The sequence below is a fragment of the Podarcis erhardii genome (genome assembly GCF_964252035.2).
Source record: "Podarcis erhardii genome assembly, chromosome: 4".
In the NCBI taxonomy this organism is placed as follows: Eukaryota; Metazoa; Chordata; class Lepidosauria; order Squamata; family Lacertidae; genus Podarcis; species Podarcis erhardii.
In genome coordinates, this window is record NC_138508.1 from 6228268 (window position 1) to 6251968 (window position 23701).

The 23701-nt window shown below is 48.8% G+C and overlaps 1 protein-coding gene across 1 annotated transcript in view; it reads right to left on the minus strand.

Annotated features, from left to right (window-relative positions):
- The window catches only part of STARD10 (StAR related lipid transfer domain containing 10), a 57153-nt gene extending 33722 nt beyond the window's left edge, over window positions 1-23431 (minus strand). The window contains exon 1 of the mRNA XM_081860748.1: window positions 22088-23431. Coding sequence (XP_081716874.1) covers window positions 22088-22249 — 162 coding nt within the window. The 5' untranslated portion in view covers window positions 22250-23431. The remainder of the gene's footprint in view (window positions 1-22087) is intronic.
- Between the last annotated feature and the right edge of the window lie 270 nt (window positions 23432-23701).

Below are 23701 nucleotides of genomic sequence, written 5' to 3' on the forward strand. Positions count from 1 at the left end.
GCGCTCTTGGCAGGGAATTAAAATTGATGTATTCCTACTAATACCACTTTTAAAAAACCCACCTCTTCTTATTTTAATACTTAATCCTTCTGACATCCCAGGAGGGGATTCAACAGCCTTTTTCCCACAGCTGGTCCAAGAAAGGTTGACGTCCCTCGTTCGTAATGGGTCAGAGCATGGTGCTGATTGCGCCAAGGTTGCAGGTTCGCTCCCCGTATGGGACAGCTGCATATTCCTGCAGTTTCCAGTAAAGGCTTTGCTGCCTCTGACTTTTGGAGACAGAAAACAGCTATCATGGGCAGCGGCCTTTGACCACCCTCTTCTCCTCCATGAATTTGTCTAATCCTCTTTTAAAGCCATCCAGGTTGGTGGGCATCCCTGTCTCCAGTGGGAGGGAGTTCCGCAGTTTAACTCTGCGCTGCATGAAGATGTCCTGAATCTTCCAACATTCAGCGTCACGGGATGCCCCCAAGTTCTAGCGAGAGGGAGAAAAAGGTCTCTCTGTCCCCTTCCTCTGAGAAAACCCAGTTGACATTTGGTGGGATTCAGCGGTGAGCAGCAAGTTTCCCCGCAGGGAAGCGGCAGGGGAAAGCGAAGTGTGTGCTCGTCTTTTCTCTAAACTTAAAATGTTTCAACCTTTCTTCTTAGGGGGCTGCTCTATCCCCTCCATCGTTTGGGTGGCCCTTTCCTGAACCTTTTATCCCCAACTCTGTGATGAATTGTCGCCAGCAGCCGCTTCCAAACGGCAGGCAGCAAAGGCAGCCTCTGATTCCCAGTTGCTGGAGACCCCAGGAGGGGAGAGTTGCTCTTGTGCTCGGATCCTGCTTGCGGAGTTTTCCACGGTGAGAACAGGATGCGGGACTAGGCAGGCCCTTGGCCAGATCCAGCAAGGCCCTTCTTATGGTCTTACGTGGATGATGAATCAGCACAGCTTGAAGGATAGCCATGCCCTTGGCTTCTTCCTCCTCCTAGTCGCCCACAGCAGCCGGGCGGCGGCAGCAGCACAACAGGGAAAACGGGCAATGGGGCCGGGCGGGTGAAGGAAGTTTCTGTGCCCACCAGTCCTGCGCAGGATGCATGCAGCAGATACAGGTTCTTTGCAGAACAGGGCAAAGAATCGCTCAGCTGTGAGTCAATATTGACTCTCTCTAGCGAGCTGGGAGAGGACAAGGAGAAAGCGGGCACACTGGTGGCAGGCACTGATTTCCAGGCCGTAGTTCAGTGGTAGAGACCCGCTTTGCAGGCGGGTTCTACCACCGCTGGCATATCCCAGTAGGGCTGGGAGAGACCCCTGTTTTCCAAAACCCCGGAGAGCACCTGCCAGTCACTGTGGATGAAGCTGAGCTGGATGGGCCAAGGGTCCGATTTGGTAAATGGCAGATTCCTATTGCCGAATCATAAACTCCAGCCCCATTGCATTGTAGGGGTCACAGCTGAAGGTTCCTATGTTCCCCGTTATTTATCTATTTATTTTGTGTAATGGCATGCGTAGTCTAACCCAATTTAATCCCCTGCGAGGCTGGTCAGGGTGAGAAGCAGTGGCAGGCCCAAGGTCACCCAATGAGCTTCAGGGCCAAGTGATGGCATCTGAACCCTGGTCTCCCAGGTCCTAGTCCGACACTCTAACCACTACCCTGCACTGCCTCTCATAAGATTCACAATCCATAAGATTCATTAGATTCACAATTTAGGGAGAGGGCGTGATTCGGTGGTAGGTCACCTGCTTGGCCTGCAGAAGGTGCCTGGTTTGAGCCAAAGCGTCTCCAGGTAGGGTTGGCGAAAGCGCCCCAGCCTTAAACCCCTGACAGCTGCTGCCAGCGTGTGTCACACAATACTGACCTAGGTTAACCAGTGGTTTGTCTTGGTATAAGACAGCTTCCGGTGTTCCTAAGCCTCAAATCCCAAATTTGTTCTGGCATCTCAGGCTTTCTGAGAGCTTCGCAGAGACTCCAACGCGACTCAGGACTTCCGAGCGAGTTTTGCCCCGTGGTTGAGAAATAGTCCAGACCTGGGCGTGTTTGGCCAGAAGTAAGTCCCATAGAGATGGTAGGAACATGGAACTGGGAAGGGACCCTGGACAGAGGGCCATCCCAACCTCTGTTTACAAACCTCCAAAGAAGGAGATCCATTCCATTGAAACCCATTGCACTGAAATCCTACAGAGCAGCAGCTCAAACACCTAAGGAAGACACACAGATATACTGCAAAAGAAACGATGAAGCAGATGCCAGGATGAGCCTGAGTTTGAATGGGAACACCTAGACAGGACACACAGTCTTACCGATTCAGGAGAAGCTTCTCTCCTTGCACGGGGCAGCTGCGTCTTCCCGCCTTGCAGGGCGTTGGATCCTCGGGTCCTTTCTGATTCTCCAATTCTGTGATTCTCTGATTTCCAAGCCCTCTTCAGTGAGCCCCAGGCCCAGAGTGGAGAAGTGGTGGAATGCAAAATCCCCTGAACCGATTTGCCCTCTGGAATCCACCTCGCACGGAGCCTGCTTTTATCCTCTTCAGCTGGAAGATGTCCACCAGCTGATATGAAGTTCTTGGCCCTGTGCTCTCCCTCCCTCATGCCAGCCAGCCATCGAGCGCCAGCGCAAAGCTCTGAGTGCGATTCCAAAGAGGCAAGTTTCGTTTCCTGGGCTTTGGCTGCGAGAGGGGCCGACGGGAGTGCCATTCGGGGCTCCTTGCCTGTCACAGAATCATAAAATTGTAGCGTTGGAAGGAACCCCAAGGCTCATCTAGTCCAACCCCTAGCAATGCAGGAATCTCTGTAGGTGGAAGGGGACCATCTATTCAGTCCAGCCTTGGTTACACAGGCCGGCAGCGCCTCTCCGGGGTTTCAGGCACTGGGGATTGAACCAGGGTCCTTCTGCGTGCAGGGCAAGGACTCTACCACTGAGCTAAGATTCTAGTCCTCATGGTTTTGAATGAAGGGGAGGTTCAATCAGGAACGGAGGGAGTTGCAGTATAGGGAGCCAGACCGTCGGCCTCTCTAGCCCAGTTTTGTGTACACCAGCCAGGATTTTAGATTAGTCTTTTCCCAGTCCTGCCTAGAGACTCTGGGAGTTGATCTCGAGGTCTTCTGCACACATGCTTAGCTGAGCATCTCCAAACACTGGGCCTGAGAGCAATGAGGTCCAAGGGGTTGGGTTCCGCTTCCCAGCCCCCCCGTGAGCTGAACAGAGCAGAAGTCCCTGCCTACTCTCCTTTCCACATCGTCACGACCGACCCCAGCGACCAAGACATGTGTCAGGAGAGGTTCCCGACATCCAAAATGATGGCCTGTTTCATTTAATTACAGTTGTGGGCTTCACTTCTGAAGAGTGCTGCCAGTAACCACAGGGAGGGGAGAAAGGCAGGGTGTGGGCAAGGCAGCGAAACGGCAAAGTATAGGTGTGCAGCTTGAAGATGGGCTGCTTGTTAAGGGGGCCTGGCGATGTGCCACTGGATGCCCTCAGGCCTGGCAGCCTTCGTCTGGGTCTGCTACTCACTGGCAAGGCAGCAGCCTCTGTGCCCCTGCTCTGAACAACCCTGGAAGAATTGCGCCACCGACACCAGACAGACGTTTTCCTGCAACCCTCTCCATGTTTGCAGAGCTCTAGGAGGAGCCTGGCTGCAGGATCAGGCCAATGGCCCACCTAGTCCAGCATCCTGTTCTCACAGTGGCCGACCAAGAAGCCTGTGGGAAACCCGCAAGCAGGATTCGAACACAAGACCAATCTCCCCTCCTGAGGTTTCCAGCAACTGGTATTCAGAAGCATTGCTCCTTCCAACCATGGAGGCAGAACACAGCCATCCTGGCTAGTAGCCGTCAACAGCCGTCTCCTCCTCCATGAATTTCACAGAATCATGGAATTCTAGAGTTGGGAGGGACCCCAGGGGTCATCTAGTCCAACTCCTTGCAATGCAGGTATATGCAGGTGGCCTGTACAGGGATCGAACCCACAACCTGGGTGTTACCAGCACCGGGCATCTCCTTTCAAAGCCATCCTAGTTGGTGGCCCTTGCTGCTTCCTGTGGGAGGGAGTTCCACAGATTAATCACATGCTGCCTGAAGAAGGACTTCCTTTGCTCCATCATCATGAATCTTCCCGCATTCAACAAGTTCTAGAGTTACACAGCAGGGAGGGAAAACTCCCCCTCCATCCACTTTCTCCATGTTGTGCTTGGTTTTCTAAATCCCATCGCCTCTTCCTTGCCTTTTCCCGGGACTGAAAAATCCCAAACGTTGCAAACTTTCCCCGCAGGTGTGAGTTGCTCACTCCCCTTGGTCTGGTCCACATCAACAGTCTAGCTATGGCATCATTCTGATTCTTCCAGGTGAGTCTCAACGTAAGAGGCAGGCACCGCCAAGGAGAGGACAGAAGGCCTTTCCGGGGCCTTGTCCTCATGGACTTAGAGAAGACTGGTTGGATGGGTGAGGATCATCCTCTACAACCATCTCTCCATGATCTTCCTTGCCCTTCCTAGGGGGGAATTGTGGTGTTGGTTGTGGGGTGGATTTGCATTTAGGAAAGTCGCCCAGTTTGTTCAAAGGCTGGTGGTTCTGCCTCAACATTGGCAGAATCCGGAAAAACGGGTTCGGTGAGAATCGAAGCATGAGAAGGACCAGGTGCAGAGCAGGGATGAGAGGGAGGGAGGGAATAGGAGGAAAGTTCATGAGAAAGAAGATATAGAAGAAGATATGGAAAGGTTCTTCTCCGTCTCTCGTACGGCTAGCAGATATCCCATGAAGCTTAGAAGATTGAGGACACCTGGAAGGAAGTCCTGCTCCACGCACTGAACAGTTAAACTATGGGCTCGTCCCCAAATCCCCAGCTCCGCTTGTCCCATGGATAGAAAGAACAGTTCAGAGCGGTTTTCCCCTTGTCAAGCTCCGTTCCCAAAGAAAACCTGCAATTTAGCTCTAACAGGAACAGCTTTCTGCAGAAAACCCGACTGCTGTTTGCTCTGACTGAGCGCTAAAGAGCAGGAGAGTGAATAAGCCCCATGAAACATTTTTGTTAGGGATTGTAGGGAAAGACCTGCCAAGGAAATTGAAGAATGTATTTACGTATGCGACAACGGCGGCAAGAGTCTTAATAGCGCAAGGATGGGAGAACGAAGAAATCCCGACAAAAGAACTGCGGCAAGGGAAACTAATGGAATATGTGGAACTGGCAAAATTGACGTATAAATTACGTGAAAAGGACAACTGTGACTTTAAAGAAGAATGGGAACCTTTTACAAAGTATTTAAAGAAATGACAAAATGAACCGATCTCCTTGGCAGGTTTTGAATAAACAAAAACAAATTTACTATTGGTAACTCATAGACAGGCAAATTAAGGATCATTACAATTTGATAATAGGCAGAAAATAACATGTGCTTAAAAACCAGAGAGAGGAGCTGAAGGAAGTCTGAGAGGGGGGGGGTTCTTTTAGGGAGGGGGGAGGGAAAATTGGGGGGGGGGATGAGGAAGATACGTTTTTGATAAATTGTTATGTTGAAATTTTCAATATAAACTATTTAAAGAAGAAGAAGACCCATGCTTGACCTTGCTTGGCCACCAACTTGGATGGCTTTGAAAGAGGACTGGGAGAATTCAGGGAGGAGAGGATGGCTGTTTCTGAATACCAGTTGCCGGAAACGGCAGGAGGGGAGAGGGGTCTTGTGTTCGAATCCCGATTGTGAGTTTCCCACAGTCATCTGTTTGGCCATAGTGAGAAGCGGACTCTGGACTAGATGTGCCATTTGGGCCTGATCCAGCAGGATCTTCTCCTCTTCTTTTGCCCTACTGGTTTACAATCTAGCCACGCAAAGGCCAGAGGTTTTTACACGCACTTAAACACGCACATACCTCCATCCAGTTCAACAGCAGAATTAAAGTCGGAGCAAAACCGCTGGAGGAAGTTGCAGAGCCGAGCCACTGAGGGGTGTGGCCTGGGGAAAAGGGGTGTGGCCAGGAGAGAGTCTCAAGGGCCAGAGAGAGACGCCCAGAGGGCCACATTTTGTCTCTGGGCCAGAGGTTCTCCATTCCTGTTTTGGAGAAACGTGAGATACAGACCATGGCGAACAAATAACGAAATGGTGCGCGTATATTTTTGTTACACACCGAGCTCTCACTGTTGCACAAATCGAAACAAATTAAATTAAATTAAATTAAATTTAAAAAATCCTTCCAGTAGCACCTTAGAGACCAACTAAGTTATCGGTATGAGCTTTCGTGTGCATGCACACTTCTTCAAATACACAAATGTGTGCATGCACACTTCTTCAGTTGCGCAAATGCGTAATTTAATCCCTTCAAGATCTGAGAGCTCAAGGCTTCGGATCAAGGCTGTTTCCATGAAATGCTGCCTCTCTCGGCATCCGCACAAATCATTATCCTAGCAAATGGATAGGGGAACTGTTCTCCAGCCAGCGGACACAAACTCCCACCCCACCCCCTTCAATATCTGCAAGCTGCCGGCCCGATCAATGCCCCAATTCCAGGGCTGGCACACTTCCTGTGCTTAAAAACTTCCCATGAAGGAGAGTCCACCAATTTCCAAGGGAGCTCTTACCCTCAGAAAGGTCTTCCTAGTGCTTAGTCGGAATCTCCTTTCTTGTAACTCGAAGCCATGGATTCGAGTCCTGCCTTCCAGAGCAGGAGAAAACAAGCCTGCTGTCTCTTCTATATGACAGCCCTTGAGATATTTGAAGATTAAAAGATGCCTGCTTCTTGGGAGAAAAGCAATGACAATCCTAGACAGCGTCTTAAAAAGCAGAGACATCACCTTGCCAACAAAGGTCCGTCTAGTTAAAGGTATGGTTTTCCCAGTAGTGGTGTATGGAAGTGAGAGCTGGACCATCAAGAAGGCTGATCGCTGAAGAATTGATGCTTTTGAATTCTGGTGCTGGAGGAGACTCTTGAGAGTCCCATGGATTGCAAGAAGATCAAACCTCTCCATTCTTAAGGAAATCAGCCCTGAGTGCTCACTGGAAGGACAGATCCTGAAGCTGAGGCTCCAATACTTTGGCCACCTCATGAGAAGAGAAGACTCCCTGGGAAAGACCCTGATGTTGGGAAAGATGGAGGGCACAAGGAGAATGGGACGACAGAGGACGAGATGGTTGGACAGTGTTCTCGAAGTTACAAGCATGAGTTTGACCAAACTGCGGGAGGCAGTGGAAGACAGGAGTGCCTGGCGTGCTCTGGTCCAGGGGGTCACGAAGAGGCGGACACGACTAAATGACTAAACAACAACATTCCCTGAACACTATACTGAGTTGGGCTGCATTATGTCTAAGGTCCCCTTTTCACGTGGGAGCATCCTCGTCTGTTAAACACATGCCATCAAGGAGTGACAGCCTGTGTGGTTTGTGTGAATCATGCCTTTCCACATATCCATAATGACAGGGAACAGCAGGATGCGAGCAGCGCCCACTTTTCATGTCAGTTGGGAAAACTCAGCTAATGTTGTTTGGAAGCAGATCAGGGTGGCTGTTTAAACATTAACTAACAGGCAGAGTCTCATAAGTGAGACGTGTCATTTGATGCCAAGATGAGCCAGGCTATCGGCTGTTCCCAGAACTGGCTCCCTGCCAAAACCTTTCAGGGTTAGATTGCACTCCATGACGTATCCTGAACATCCATTGAGAGAGAAACTAACCTGGGAGGGAGGCAAGAGAGGTGAATGGCAGGTGGTCAAACAAAACAAAGCCCCTTCTCTCTTCCGCGCAATCTGTTCATTTATTACGCCGATAAGGAGCGTCATAAAATACTCTTATCTAGCCTCTGTCAGAGTCCAAGAATATAAAACAACCCTAAAGCTATATACTGCAATCGAACCACGATAAGATTATAAGTGGGAACCGGAAGAGAAGCCCAAACGTAAAACCAGCACAATAAAATATAAATTAATCCTGCCACCCATAACATCAGGACTTGATCTTAAAAGGATGGGGAGGATCAGGAAAACCTTAACCTAAAGAACCGCAAAGGGGGTGTTGGGTGGGTTTCTCTTGGGAGAGCGTTCCATAGATGTGGGGCCACCACCAAAGGGGGGTGTCTCTCTTGTTGCCCCCCTCTGAGCTTCAGGTTGAGAAACCCCACAGAGAAGAGGTTTCCTAGACCTTAGGATGCAGGGAGGTGTGTAGGGGAGTTTGGATTTGATATCCCGCTTTATCACTACCCGAAGGAGTCTCAAAGCGACTAACATTCTCCTTTCCCTTCCTCCCCCACAACAAACACTCTGTGAGGTGAGTGGGGCTGAGAGACTTCAGAGAAGTGTGACCGGCCCAAGGTCATCCAGCAGCTGCATGTGGAGGAGCAGGGAATTGAACCCAGTTCACCAGATTACAAGTCCACTGCTCTTAACCACTACACCACACTACAGTGTGGTGTAGTGGTTAAGAGCGGTAGTCTCGTAATCTGGGGAACCGGGTTCGCGTCTCCGCTCCTCCACATGCAGCTGCTGGGTGACCTTGGGCCAGTCTTCTTCTACACCACACTTCTTCTTCTTCTACACCACACTGTAAGGGATGGGGTCTTAAGTACAGAGGTCTCAAGTCGTGAAGGGTTCTGGGCTTGTTGTTGTTTAGTCATTTAGTCGTGTCCAACTCTTCGTGACCCCCTGGACCAGAGCACGCCAGGCCCTCCTGTCTTCCACTGCCTCCCACAGTTTGGTCAAACTCATGCGGGTACCTTCGAGAACACTGTCCAACCATCTCGTCCTCTGTCGTCCCCTTCCCCTTGTGCCCTCCATCTTTCCCAACATCAGGGTCTTTTCCAGGGAGTCCTCTATTCTCATGAGGTGGCCAAAGTCTTGGAGCCTCAGCTTCAGGATCTGTCCTTCCAGTGAGCACTCGGGGCTGATTTCCTTCAGAATGGATCGGTTGGATCTTCTTGCAGTCCATGGGACTCTCAAGAGTCTCTTCCAGCCCCATAATTCAAAAGCATCAATTCTTCGGTGATCAGCCTTCTTGACTGTCCAGCTCTCACTTCTGGCACCTTGCCTCAAAGAGAATATTGTGAAGTTGGAAAAGATTCAGGAAAGGGCAACCAAAATGGTCAAGGGAGGGATTGGAGCAACTCCCTTATGAGAGAAGGACGCAGAATTTCATAAATGTCTACCCTGTCACCTTCAGGACTTGGGGGGACTTCAGTGACTCCACTAAATTTCTTCCCTTCCCTTCCATTTCTACAGTAGTTTTCTTACAGATCGTCTGCAAGCTGAAAGCAATAAACCTGAGAAAAATGTTTTTTTTTGCGGGGTGTGTGTGTATTTTTTGCACCCACTCAGATCACATGCAAGCTAAGCGCCTCAAGCGCCTCTCCGTCCTCCTGATTCAGCACCTGCTCTAAGGTCTGTGGTCTCAGCAATGCACTTTTAGCAAAGCTTACCTTAATGAACGCCGGAGCAGTCAGGGTCTTGAAATGTCTCTGTTACCGGGAAAGATAGATCTGGACTATATGAAGCAGAAGGGCGGGGAATGATCACGGTAATGAAAATAAATGTGGGAAAGCAGAGGATGAGTTATACCTGCCCAAAAGGTGTAGCGGAACATTATGTAAGTAAAAGACAGTTTTGTGGATGATGCCTAGAGAGGACTCTGCTGACTCTGGTGCACAGCTGTGCTGGCTCAGGATGATGGGCTTTGTACAGTGGGACCTTGGTTCCCAAACTTAATCCGTTCCAGAATCCGTTCCAAAACCAAAGCGTTCCAAAACCAAGGCACGCTTCCCCATAGAAAGTAATGCAAAATGGATTAATCCGTTCCAGACTTTTTAAAAAAAAAACTAAAACAGCAATTTAACATGGATTTTACTTTCTAAAGAGACCATTGATCCATAAAATGAAAGCAATAAACAATGCAGTCACACAGTCAGTCAGTAGCTGAACTGGGTTCCACACAGTCACAAAAACAAAACAAAAAAGAGCCACAAAACCACAAAATAAATAGCAAAAACAGACAGACCTCAGCGTAACACTCACAATGGAAGTGTGGCACTCAAAACGGAGCACGTTCGGCTTCTGAGAAAAGTTCACAAACCGGAACACTTATTTCCGGGTTTGCAGTGTTTGGGTTCCAAGTTGTTTGAGAACCAAGGCATTTGAGAACCAAGGTACCACTGTACAGTGGACCCTCCAGATATGAATTCAATTCGTTCCGGGTGTCCGCCTGCGCCCTGAAAATTCTGTAAGCAGAGGTGCCGCTTCTGTGCACGTGCGCGCACACGAAACCTGGAAGAATACTCTTCCGGGTTTGCTGTGTTCGCAACCCGAAAGTTGCATTACCCGAAGGTAACGTAACCCGAGGGTCCACTGTAGTCTGAAACGCCCGGACCATGTTGGCAGGGGCTGATGGGAGTTGTAGTCCGGAACTTCCAGAGGACGCCAGCCTGGCAAAGGACCTCAGGCAGTCAGGAACCAAGAGAGACAGGGACTTAGCAAATGGGCAGAAGCCCTGCACAGCCTTGGGAAGTGCCTGGTTCCACGCTGCTTGCATATCCTGTTTTATCCGTTATCCTTGACATTGTCCTGTTCTGACGGATTGGTTGCGCGTTTTGTTTTTGTTTGACTGCAAGGCTGCCCTAGAAACACCATTTCGAAGGGCAGGATATAATTTGTTCTATCCATAAATCAATAAATCAATGATGGGGGAGGGGGGCGAGTCCTGCTGCTCCCAAACAGCAGAGAAGGAGGGGAAATCTGTTTCCAGACTGGACAACTCCCAGACGCAAACAGGGGCTCAAAGGATGAGCTGAATCCCCCTCTGCGCAAATTAAAATAAAAGGAGACCCCCCCCCGTAGTCCAGACCAGTTAAAAGTGTTAACATCTCTTTTGCTGCTTGCAAGAACCGATAATCCCCGTCGCCTAGAAGACAGGCCTCAAGAAAGTCGATAGAGAAAAGTGTTCTCCCTCTCTGAGAACACTCAAACTTGCAGGCATCCCATAAAGCTGAATGTGGGAAGATTTAGTACTTCTTCATGCAGCACAGGGTTCAACTATGGAACTCCCTGCCACAGGAGGGCAGTGGTTAGAGTGTTAGACTAAGACCTGGGAGACCAGGGTTCGAATCCCCACTCGGCCATGAAGCTCCCTGGGTGTGATCCTGAGCCAGTCACTGCCTCTCAGTCTGACCTACCTCACAGGGTTGTGGTGGGGATTAACAGAGGAGGGGGAGAAACATGTAGGCCACCTCAAGAAAAAGGTGGGATGTACCGTATTTTTCGCTCCAGAATACGCACTTTTTTCCTCCTAAAAAGTAAGGGGAAATGTGTGTGCGTCTTATGGAGCGAATGCGTGGTCCCTGGAGGCAAATTGCCCAGGGGTGAAAAGCAGATTTTTAGAAAGAGGGTAGGGGGTGTTGAAACGAAGCCGCTGAGCAGCTGATCGGCAAGTGATTGGGAGGGAGATAAGGGACGCTAGCGATAAAGGAGGCTGCCTGGGAGGGGGGAGGTAAAAGCACATGGATCCTCAGGATTCTTGCATTGGGTCACCCCAAATGCACCATCAGATCACATAGCATGTCCATGGCTACAGCCTGCACCAAAAAACACACGCATCCACTGTTTCGTGGACCGCAATGGCACAAAAATGTAGTTACAAAGCACGGATCCACATGGATGCTCAGGATTTTTGCATTGGGTCACCCCAAACTCACTGTCAAATCACATGTCTGTGGCCACAGCATGAACCACAACAATCATACACCCACTATTTCGTTCAGAATATATTTTTTTCTTGTTTTCGTCCTCTAAAAACTAGGTGCGTCTTATGGAGCAAAAAATACGGTAGATGCAACACAGAAAGATAGAAAAATTTAAAAGAGGTTCACACCCATTTGTGCAGGAGGATAAGGCTGTGCAGAGGTGTGGGGAAAGGCACTTTGCGCATGCTCACAGTCACTTTTCTTCACTACTTCAGTACTCCAAGACAAAGCCCCAGTATTGAAAACAGGCTGCCAGGCTCAGCTCCAGACCAGAACAGTTTCTATGGCTGCCATATGTCTGGATTTTCCCAGACATTACCAGGATTTCAAGGGAGGAAGTGACGTCCCGGGGGAATTTCCAGAGGGTGGCGCTTTGTCTTGGATCATAGGCAAGTCAATCAAAAAATCGTGGGGGTTTTGGGTGGCTTTTCCCACCAAACTTTTGGGGTGTCCTGGTTTCTACTTTTTGAAATACGACAACCCTAACCGGTTCTCTCTTGGCAACTGCAATCTTTAGGGAAGGGCAGGAGACTCAGAAGGCTGGAGGCGTCTCAAGGACGTGCACAGATGTGGGAAAGGCTTATCTTTTTATGGAACCAGTAAATCTAAAGAGCAGGTGAAACTGTCAGGGGAAGAGGAAGGGCGGGAGAAGAGGAGGAAAACTGGTGTAACCAGATGCAGATCTGAGTTCCCACTTACTGCTAGGTCTCCTTGTTTCAGAGGCCTTGTTTCTGACACCTCGGACAGCCCCTGATGCTCACTTCACACTAAGCCGTTGTTTATTAAACTATGGTGAAAATGGACCACTAAAGATTCCATCAACGGTATCTCTGAAAAAATTTACACCTCACTTGGGAAGACCGGAGAACAAATACCAGCGTACTGGAAGAAGCAAAGATCACCAGTGTCAAAGCAATGATTCTTCAACATATAGTCAGAATCTCTTTTCTTGTAACCTGAAGCCATGGGTTCGAGTCCTCTCCTCCAGAGCAGTAGAAAACAAGCTTGCTCCCGCTTCCATGTGACAGCCCTTGTGATATATGAAGATGGCTATCCTATCTCCTCTCGGTTTCCTCTTTTCCAGGCTAAACATACCCAGCTCCTTCAACCACTCCTCATCAGGCTTGGCGGACTCCAGCTCCCATCAGCCCCAGTCAGTGATGATGGGAGTTGGAGTCCAGCCACATCTGCAAGGCCACAGATGTTCCCCTACTCCTGTCTTTAGTGGAACAAGGGTCCGATTCTGCACGAGGCAGCTTTTCATGTTCCTAAATAGACCCCGAACTTCACAGCAAACCACCTAAGGAAGAAGCCATCTTACTTGTTAGAAATGGTAATTGAAATTAGGGCATTTTTATTTATTTTTAAGACGGACCATTTTCGGATCTGAAAAGATACAAAGCTGCCATTTCAGTCTCACAACTTGGGCAAGGATTCTGTCGCCTGCATTTCACGCCCTCGGTTTGCTGAAAAGTGCAACTGTGCAAACATATTATTCCTACCAACTTAGTTAATGTGAACACGAGAACACGCTCCTAAAAAAAGTCCTTGTGACAATTAGGCAGCTTTTAAGGGAAGACTTCTCCTAACGCACCCACTTTTATCTGCAGTTTGGCCAATATACCCATTTTTGAAAAGCAGTTTTTGCTTACATCATGCATTTTTGTATGCCAGTGTGGTGCAATGGTTAGAAGGCTGGGCTGTAAGAAGAGAGTTGGGAGAGGCGGGTTGTTATAGGAATTCTAAGGTCTCATCGTATGTTCATAAATCGTATGTTCATAAATCTACAAGGCAAACACATACATAAGTATATAAAACACATGTCTGAAATAGTACAGGAGAGCAATCCTGAAGCCATTTTGACTCTTCCAATGACCTCAAATATTCTCTGCAGTGAGGGAGGAAATGGAAAGCCTCCCCATTGTCTTTTGCTTACCAGTCTGAAGGGCGTATGTGTGTATGAATAGGGTGACCCTGTGACCTGGATTCAGGAATTAAAGTATTTGCCAGGCTGTCCAGTTAAAGCAATCAGTGACCATTATCAGGTATCCTGGGAAACAGGATTTTTGCTGTAGACCGCCTCCTTCTGTGATGGATGGATGTTGTTTTGGGGGGTGGTCTTGGGCTACAGGGGGGCAATTTCATAAGTCTTTACAGTGTATAAGGGCTTGCGCACCACTGTTCTGGGTCCCTCCTCCCTCCTGCGTGTGGTGAGTGAGGACCCTGTTGCAACAGATCAATAAAGATCAAGCTTACTAGCTGCTTTGCTTCTCATTATTCTCTGGTTGGCCTCTGTTATTTTCTCCTTCCGATAGGGAACCTACGTAAGGACTCTATACGGGCTCTTAGATAACCCATAAGGGGAAAGGAGCAGGTTTTTCTTATAACGGTTAGAATGCCGGGCTGGGATAGAGAAGGAGAGAGCCCAAGGTTCAAATTACCCATGAAGCTCACTGGGTAACCCTGGGTGGGGACCAGCCCCCAGGAGGAAAACGACATAGCCCACCTTGAGCTCCCTCAAGGAAAGGTGGGATATAAATGCAATATATAAATAAAACGTGCATTTCCCTGCACATAATGATGTGCAATTTTGTTTATGTTTCTGGGCTGGAAAAGGGCACTGCAACATTCGGAGATGTGGAAATCTCCAACGATGGCTGTGTTGCACTTCACTTTTGTTTCGGAAGGTGCAAATCAGATTCCCCTATGAATGCTACCTGAATCAGATTTCCGGCTCCATCCGAACCCAAACCGCTCACCAGTCTCGGAGAGCAGGTGGAGAGAAAGGGCTGGAAGGAAACCCATAGCCCAGGTTTCTCTAACGCAGAGGAAAAATAACATTCTTCCTGCCCGTTGTGGCTGTTTCTCTGCCTGGCTTTGAAGCCTGAATGCAGGCCTCTGAAGTAGAGACAATATTCTTCTCCCTTTCCCCTTTCTTTTGAAGGAAGGGAGAAACAGGAACCTCTCTTGCCTAAGTGTGAATTTATCCGCCAGAGTGAGGTGCCAACCCTCCAGCAAGGACTGATAGCAGCTTCTCATTTACTCAACAATGAGCTAAAAACTGCCTCCCCCGTGGAGAGTGGGAAGCTTTGTATTGGCAAAGTGTAAATGCCGAAGCAAAATGAAGACTCTTGCTTCTAAAAAAAGACCCCTGCCTGCTTCTCAAGGCTTGCAAAGAATCGCTTTCAAAGGACACGGCAAACAGCTTCCACCTGGGTTTCTCTTCAAATTGCCACCTCTCTTCTTCTGCCAGGTTCTCCTCTGCCTTACACGCTACTCGCAAGGGTTCAAGAAGCAAAGCTTTCCCGGCGCCACACCCCAGCGGTGCTGGGAAACTGCACCGGTTTAATTTCCGCCTGCTGTGCAGCAGGGAAAGGCGTGGTAGGCCTGGCACAAAATAAGGTGCCCAACATCTGCCCTTCTGCCGAGAGAAAACTCTTGCCTCTCTCCAAATGTAGAAGCCTAGGAACCAAATTACCTTTTTGTCTGCCCAATGTCTCGTGTGTGTTTGTGTGTGTTGTACTGGTGTCTCTTGGTTTCGGGGGGGGGGGGACATAACCTAAAAACCTAAGAAGAGCCTGCTGGATCAGGCCAATGGCCCATCTAGTCCAGCACCCTGTTCTTGCAGAGACCAACCAGATGCCTGTTGCAGGTGTGATAACAATTTTAAGGTCTTAGATATGTATTAAATGTTCATAAATGTACCAACCAAGCGCGTACATAGATCAGCACAGGAAGACTGACCTGAAACCATTTTTGATTCCCAAACTGACCAAATGTTTTCTCTGCAAGGTCAAAGGAAAATGGAAAAGCCTCCCCATTGTCTTTTCCTTCACAAATCCTGTCTTTAGGGTATGTCTGTGTATGAATAGGGTGAGCCTGTGACCTGGCTCAGGAACTAAGAATTTTTTATTACAAAAGACTGGCCAGGCTCCCCAGGGTATCCAATCAAGTAAGCATTAACAGGTAACCTGCCAGACAGGAGGTAAACAACACACTCAGATTTCTGCTGTAGATCACCTTTTCTGTGATGTAGGTATGATGTATCTGGGGGTGGTGGGCTTGGGTTACACCCCTTCTGTGATATATGCATGATGTATGGAGGGGTGGTTTGGAGCTCCAGGGCAGGGAATTTAAAATATTAACACAAGCAGGATCTGAAGTGAACACAGGAGCTCTCTCCCCTCCTGTGTCTTCCAAAAACTTCCATCCTGGCTCGAAGTCCTCGATAGCCCTCGCCTCCTCCATCAATTACTGGTCTTTTAAGGCTATCTAAGGTCAGTGGCCATTCCTGCTCCTGTGGCAATGAGTTCCATAACTGGGCTTGGGATGCAAACCTATTTAGCTTCACCAACCAACGCCGCAAGTTCGTGCCTTGAACGCAAGTCTGCAAGGGCCTAAGAACCTGAACGCGCCATCTGCAAAGTTCTGAATGCCAGGAAGTGGGCTTCAGATTGAGAAACGCTGCCGGGCTTTTGCACAATTTCATGCTGGCTCTGTTGGAGAAGAAACAGCTGGACTCTTAGATAAGAGCAAGGGAAGCTGTGTAATACCGAATCAGACCAGTGGTCAGGCAGGGATGTCTCACAGCTTCCCTGGAGAAGCCAGCGAGTTTTGAACCCGGACCTTCTGACACTGACCAACACTACCCCCCCCCAATGCTTTCTATGTGAGGTTTACGAACCTGTAGCACCTTAGAACACGTGTCTTTTAAAAAAGAAGAAATGCCTTTTTGCTCGTGCAAAGTTTGTGGGGACGTTAGATGACAACTGTTTCCTCAGCATTCATTCATATGTTAGCACATGAAGTCCTTAACAATTTGTACCGGTCGCCTTATCCACATACGTCCACTCAGAAAGTGATGGATTCTTCACCACAGGCAGTTTTTAAACAGAGGGCGGATGTCCATCTGTCATATAATATTGCATCTTGTTATATTTATTGCTGTTATTTAGCATTACCTGACATTTTCAGAAGGTAAGATTAAAATCCTTTGGTTTTCCTTCAAGCAGTTTATGTGCTTCTTCTTCAAACGTAGCCTTACCAAGCTACGCATTGTTCAATCACAGAAAATAATAGCAGGTTTGAATTGCTTACACCCAACAACGTATTTTTAAGGCCCTCGATGAAAAATTGGGTTTCAGCCCCTAAAACGACACACTACCTAGTGGGACATTCTCCCAGTAGAGCTGTGGCCTTGTTATCTACTTATCAATGGTATTTTCCCACCTTTTTCTCCAAGTTGCTCAAGGTGGCCTAAGTAATGCTCCCGCTCCTCATTTAATCCCCCCATCGACCCTGAAAGGTAGGCTGGGCTGAGAGGCAACCACTGACCCCCAAGGCCACACACTGCATGTGGCCAAGTCAGGATTCGAACCTGGGTCTCGCAGGTCCTAGTCCAGCTTTCTAATCACTACACTACACCGGCTCTCTTGGTTTCTAGCCATGCATAAGGTTTATCCATCTCCTTCTCTGAGACTCTCAACAGCATGGGTAGGCAAACTAAGGCCCGGGGGTCAGATCCGGCCCAATCGCCTTCTAAATCCGGCCCGCAGACGGTCCAGGAATCAGCGGGTTTTCACATGAGTAGAATGCGTCCTTTTATTTAAAATGCATCTCTGGGTTATTTGTGCGGCCTAGGAATTCATTCTTTTTTTTTCTTCTTTTTTTTCAAAATATAGCCCGGCCCCCACATGTTCTGAGGGACAGTGGACTGGCCCCCTGCTGAAAAGGTTTGCCGACCCCTGCAGCATCCATTGACCTCCCCTCATAAATCTAACTCTGAAGAGCAGCTGCAAACCCTCAGGGGAGGCCCTTAGCTCGGTCCCACCACCCTCACAGGGACGCTTGTTAGGGACGCAGAAGAGGGCCTTCTCGGTGGTGGCTCCTTGAAACTTGAAAACCCCCTCCCCAGAGAAGCCAGACAGACTCCCTCCTTGCTGTCCTGCCACCAGCAGATGAAGGCTTGCTTGTTCCAACAGACTTTGGGGATCTGACTGCTTTTAAGGAAAGGTCTGTTGCTTGCTGTTTTTATTGCACTTATATGTATAGTTTTAATAGATATACATATATATGTGTGTGCTTGGTCCATAGAGTACGGGACTCTTATTCTCAGGTTGTGGGTTTAAGCCCCACACTGGGCAAAAGATTCCTGCATTGCAGGGGGCTGGACTAGATGACCCTTGTGGTCCCTTCCAACTCTACAGTCCTATGATTCTACAATGAGAGAGAGAAAGAGTTTTAATTCTATCAATGTTTAATTTGCTTTTTGGTTATTGTTTGCCCTCCCCTTACATTTTTAGCAGTTCTTATTTTTAACTGTAAGTCGACGAGTCCCTGTCAAGGAAAAAGACAGGGTATAATTAAATATATTATAACAACAATAACCACCAAGAGTCATCTACCAGGTGGTGCTACACTTTCGTTTATGCCTCTGTGCCTTTCTCAGGAGTGAGGTTTCTCTCTCTCTCTCTCTCTCTCTCTCTCTCTCTGTGTGTGTGTGTGTGTGTGTGTGTGTGTGTGTGTGTGTCTTTCTGAGAAGGGAGAATAGATGAGATTACAAACTGCAAGATGGGAAAACAGATTCTGGGCCTCTTAAACCTCTGCCTCATTTCACCATCTCCAATAGATGGAACTGATCAACTGGAGGAAACAAGCTATCGTATATCATATCTCCAAGCGCCCACCCTGTTGAGGCACGATTTTGGAGGGTAACCGTTCCTCTTAACCGAGCCAGAAAAATAAAAACGTCTGATTCTATTATTTTTCAAGAGAAAATAACAGAAATCTCTTTCAAAGGCTATGCCTGGATCAAGAGATGCAGGCAGATGGACCTGTGGAGCTGAGGTTGCCAGCTTTCTCAAAATGCCTCTGCTGCTGTGCAGAAACAGCTTGGTACCTTGATATCTGCCACCGCAGGCAGATTTCATGTTTACAAAAAGCACGGTGTTTATTTCCAGGCTGCGAAAAAGCTTCACCGGGAGATTTCCACAGACAGCACAAGAGCACTTCACATCATTCCCTCCTGCTTCTGGTCAGTTGCCAAGCCTAAAAAGGATCTACGTTTGCCGGCGCTCAAGGATCTCTGAGGCCCGTCCTCCAAATCCACCTCTTTAAATCTGTGGCGACTGAATCTATTCCTTGACACCACTTAGCCGTCGTTCTGCACGGGTGCAAAGCACGGAAGGAGCCACCGGAGCCCATTGATCCTTGTTGCTGCTTAGAGACGGCGTCTCGGAGGCACCAACTGACCTCTGGCCCCAGAGTGCCGGGTAACGTTAATGGGATGGAAACATCCGTTTTCCCCCTCGGGAAACCGATCTCCCTGCTCCATCTCTTTATGTGATTAAGCAAAGAGGATCTCTGCTAAAAAGCTTCAGGCATACGAGACAGAAGGAGCTGGATGAGGAGACAGATGAGGAACCGGGAAAGGAATCATATTTTCACAGCTCACTCACATGATATGGGGGGGGGAGACTTTGGGTCGGCTCCTATAACTGTCTTTTCAGTCCGGTTTAGTTCTCCTCTTTGCCAGAGTGAGTGGTCTTATGAACGTGGTGGACTCTCCTTCGGGAGAGGTTTTTAAGCAGTGGAAGGATGGCCAATAGAACTGAGGCTGGACAAACTGCGATCTCGACACCCGTGGGACACTGTAGCATTCACAAGACCCAGAAAAGCTGACTAACAAATGCCATGTTTAAAATGCATGTGTGAACCAGCTCACTGTGTATCTGAACGACATGCAGGGTATTTGGCAAAGCCCGAGCATGAGTTTTCTCTATAATTATTAACATAATAATTAATTATTATTATTATTAATATTATTATTATTAACAACAATGATTGGTATCCCGCCCTTCCTTCCCTCCCAAAGGACTCCTGGATGAAGAAAGGCATCAGAAGCCCTTTCTGTATAGCAGAAAGTGGGTATATCTGGAATCACTGTTCACGACGTCTGTTTGCGGACCACTTCGGCAGCGTTGGACGTCATAAAACAAAGCTTTACGGCTTATTTTTACCAGATAAGAATCTGACCCATTGCTTCTTTCAGAGACTTGCATAGTCTACAAAGACTTTCCAAGACTTCTGTTTATTTGGTTCTATGTTTTCAAGAGAATCCATCAAGAGTGCCTATTTTGTGACTTTCAGAGATTTGTAAGATTTCTGTTTATTTGGTTTTGCAGCGAGTGCATATTTCATATATTTCATACTGTTCAATGTTCTGTATGGATTATATAAAGAGTTCATATTGACATCGCATTGTTGTACTTGGTCATCGTGTTGCCTTGGATATTACTGATAATTGTTTGCAACACAGGGGTTTAATTGTGTGGTTACTTTCTGTATGGCAGGCAGGCATGGAGGGGAGAGGCCAGCTGAGCCCCTGACTCCTTGCATAGAAAAGGGGATCTCCAAAGCAGCTTCTCCCTCCCCTGTATGAAAAGTTGCATGTGATAAAATCCCCTGGTTCAACCAACCTTGCCTCCGTCAGAAATCCAGAAGGGGGTGCCGTGTAAGACGCCAGGGCCACAGCCCTACCCTGGCTCATAGGGAGATAATAATTATTGCCTCCCTTACAGGGTTGTTGCGAGTATTAGGAAGACCATGTATGTGAGGCACTTGGAGCTCTCCGAAAGCTGTGTGCGTTGCAAAGCTCAGAGACAAACAGGGTTAGGAATTCATATATATATGCTAGGCACCAAATGGCTCCTGGAACCAGGGTTGCGGTTGCCTAGTGGCCATTTGGGGTCCAGACGACTCAAAAGTCGTATTTTTCCGTGCGACTTTTTGGTACCTGAAATTCATTCTGATTGTGCAGGATGACAGGATTCTACAGGATGTGGAATTGGGGCGTGAAAACAGTCCCGAGCCAAGGATCCACAGGTGGTGGAGACATCAGGCACCATCCTGACTCCTGGGCATCTTCACTTGGTCGCAAGCGGCTGATAGCCAGGTGCAAAATGTGCCTAGCCAATTTCGAAGTTTGGAGAGAGGCCTTTCGAATGCTAGGAGAGCATCTCCGGGGACGGGGACGGGGGTGGGGAACGACACTAATCTGAAACCTGAGAGAATCCCTGTCGGTGAGTGAAGGCAATACGGAGCCAGTCCATCTCAGCATAAGCTTCCTCTGTTCTTAAAGAATAATTACATTAGGGCATCCTCCATTTATAATATAGTAGCTAGCATTTGCTGTTCAGGTACAGACAGCCAACCAAGCTCCAGTGGAACTTCAATGCTCTCTGGAGAAAACTCTCTTCCCCTGCCCGACCTACCTCACAAGGTTGTTGTGTTGACAAGGAGGGAAAGCACTGGAGTGATTCAGAGATCATTATACTGCTTCTCATAGGATTCAGAGAACTTTGCAAACCTGACCAACTAAACGCAATGTCGCCCCTGTAAGGAAGGCCAGCATCATCTTAACCCGATCGAAAGGGGAGTTGCTAAGTCGGACAGAGGGTGATCTCGTGAAAGACTCGCACCAGGAAGTTCCTGGTTCACAGCACAGTGAATCACTGGTGGGTGGATGTTTGCACTGCAGCCTCCCTGGAGCTTCAAGGACGGAGTTCAGGTGACTTAGAAGTTCAAATAAAAAAGACCAAGATATTCAGGTTTGCACAAATGCACCCCCCCCAAAAAAATTTAAACTTGGTGCATGCAGGGAAAGGAAAACATAGCCGGTACATTATATGTTTTCAGCTGGTATGCACATTTTCCGCTTTCTCAGAAGTCTTCATCAGTTTCTATCTGACAAAGAGGTCTGTGAAACCCAAAAATCTACATGTCCGTTCCAAAGTGGCCCAGTTCAAGACAGCACAGCGCTTTGTAACTCCTGCCCTTTTGTGACTTATTAATCTGCCGCTTTTCTGCTGCCTGGTGGGACTTGCTTCATTTTGTGGCGGTGACACTGAGGATTGCGCAACTGAATTTCTAACGAAATGCCTTCTCAAGGACTTCCATGCAGCGGTCAAAATGTCCGGTTATGAGGAGAACCTGACTTCCCAGCAAAGTGCACATTAGGTTTCGAAACTTCAGTCGCCAGAAACATTCTGGCGCGGTTGGGAGTCATACGTGACAACTCACAGGAGTGGTGCAAGGCCACAGGTGCCCTCTCACACATTTCCTTTTTGTGAGGCTCGCGTGGGGCAGGTTCGCTATGGGCTGCAGCCCCCTGCATATTAAATACCTCAAAACGCTACGTCTGAAAACTGCCTTGGGTTTCCTGGCGTCGACCCCAAAAGAGGCAGAAAAGTAGAAGTGGCAACTGAGGGAAAAGAAAAGTTGTTAATAAACAAGAGAATTAAAAAACAACAACCCTGCCGACCAGGGCCTGTGGCCTGAAGCCACAACAAAACCCTGGTTGCTTGTGCTGGGCCAGGATCCTTCCACGCTCCACGGCGCATTCCTTACCTTGATCTTGTGCAGGGATTTCTCTGCCTCAAGGATCTGGATCCACACGACAATCCCAGACTTGTTGTACGTGAGGCTCCAGCCGTCGTCAGAATTGCACTCCGTCCGGAAGTGGTCGAAATCTCGGTCGTCCGGAATCTGCACGCTGTCCCGGGTGGACATGGCGTCGAAGTCAAGATATATAAGCCGGCACAACCAAAACTGTAAATTTCAGTGTGTCTCAGCAAAATAAAAGCGGGCTGAGATGTGAAACCTGCGAGATCTTCCTTTGGTTTCCAAGCCAAAACTGGAGAGGCCGGTTCTATCCTTTCTCTTTCCTTTCTCTTTTTTTTCCTTGTAAAACTGATTTCGCAGAGATTATGAAAGAACAAGGAGGTTTTTGTCTGGGATCAGGGGGGCGGGGAGAGCACGAGGCAGGTGGAGATGGAGGGGGAACTAAGTTAGCCAGAGAAATCAGATTTAGCAGAGGCGTCTCTCCCCAATGGAGAGGTGTTCCCCTTTTGCCAAGGCGAAAGCGGACATGGATATTATAAGTATAATACTTAACAGTAGGCTGCAGAGAACTCCTGAGTTCTTCCTTTTCGTGGCAGAGGAGGAGAAGGAGGGAGAGGAGGAGGAGGAAAGGGGCAGAGCCACCCAAAGGAGACGGGGAGAAGAAGTCTGCGTGGCTTTGGTCGCCTGCCAAAGCCTGGCGCTGCGTTGTTGTCGTGTCCTGTTGGAAACCAGCCGCGCAGGTGAGTCACAGCATTAGATCCTGCCCTCCGGGAGGGAACAGGTGAGAGTGGAAGGACTTCCTCCTCCGGCAATTGGCTCCGACAGTCGTCCTCTCTCCGCCCTCCTTTCTCAAGCGCTGAAACCTTCCTTCCCCTCTCAAGAGATGGCTGCAAGAGGAAAGGGGAAGACCCTTCGACAACTCCTAGGAGAGTTGTTCTCCTCCCTTGCGCTACGGGGGAAAGAAAAGAAAACACGAAGAAAGAAAAGCTGTCTGTGGGGGGAAAGAAGCGGCGATGGCAAAGTGGTCCTTCCTTGGGATGCAGGAGAGTTCAGAGGATGCTCGTCAGGCAGGGAAGGGAGGACCAGTCGGGAGAAGAGCTGGTCCCTGGGGCCAGGCAGCAAAGCAGGCGCGCCGGGCGCCCTTTCTCTCCTCCTCAGAGAGATGGGGGCAGAGATGGGCTCACATTGCCAAGCCAGCGCCTTCGCGCCTGATGCCCCCCCTTTCCCCCTCTGGGCAGGCACAGACCCCTCCCCACAGCTCGCTGGCCGGGATGCAGGCCGGGCGCCTCCTTGGCAGAATCTGCTGCCTTTTCTCTCAAGGATGCAAAAGCAGGCGGGGAACAAGGAGAGAGAGACACACACACAGAGAGAGAGAGAGAGAGAGAGAGACACTCACCTCCCCGGGCGCCCGAGGCTTCTGCTGGGTCCTACTGTCCTCTTTCTAAAAGGAGGAGGAGGAGGACGGATGCTCTGAGCTTTCAGATCTTGGAGGGAGGGACGGTGGGCGGCGGCAGCCTGGATGAGCTCCCCAATTTTGCAGAGAAACCATCTCCTTGGCGGGCTTGGTTATTGCGCATCCTTGAGATGCTGCTCGCTTGGACGGGTCCTCGCTTAGGGAAG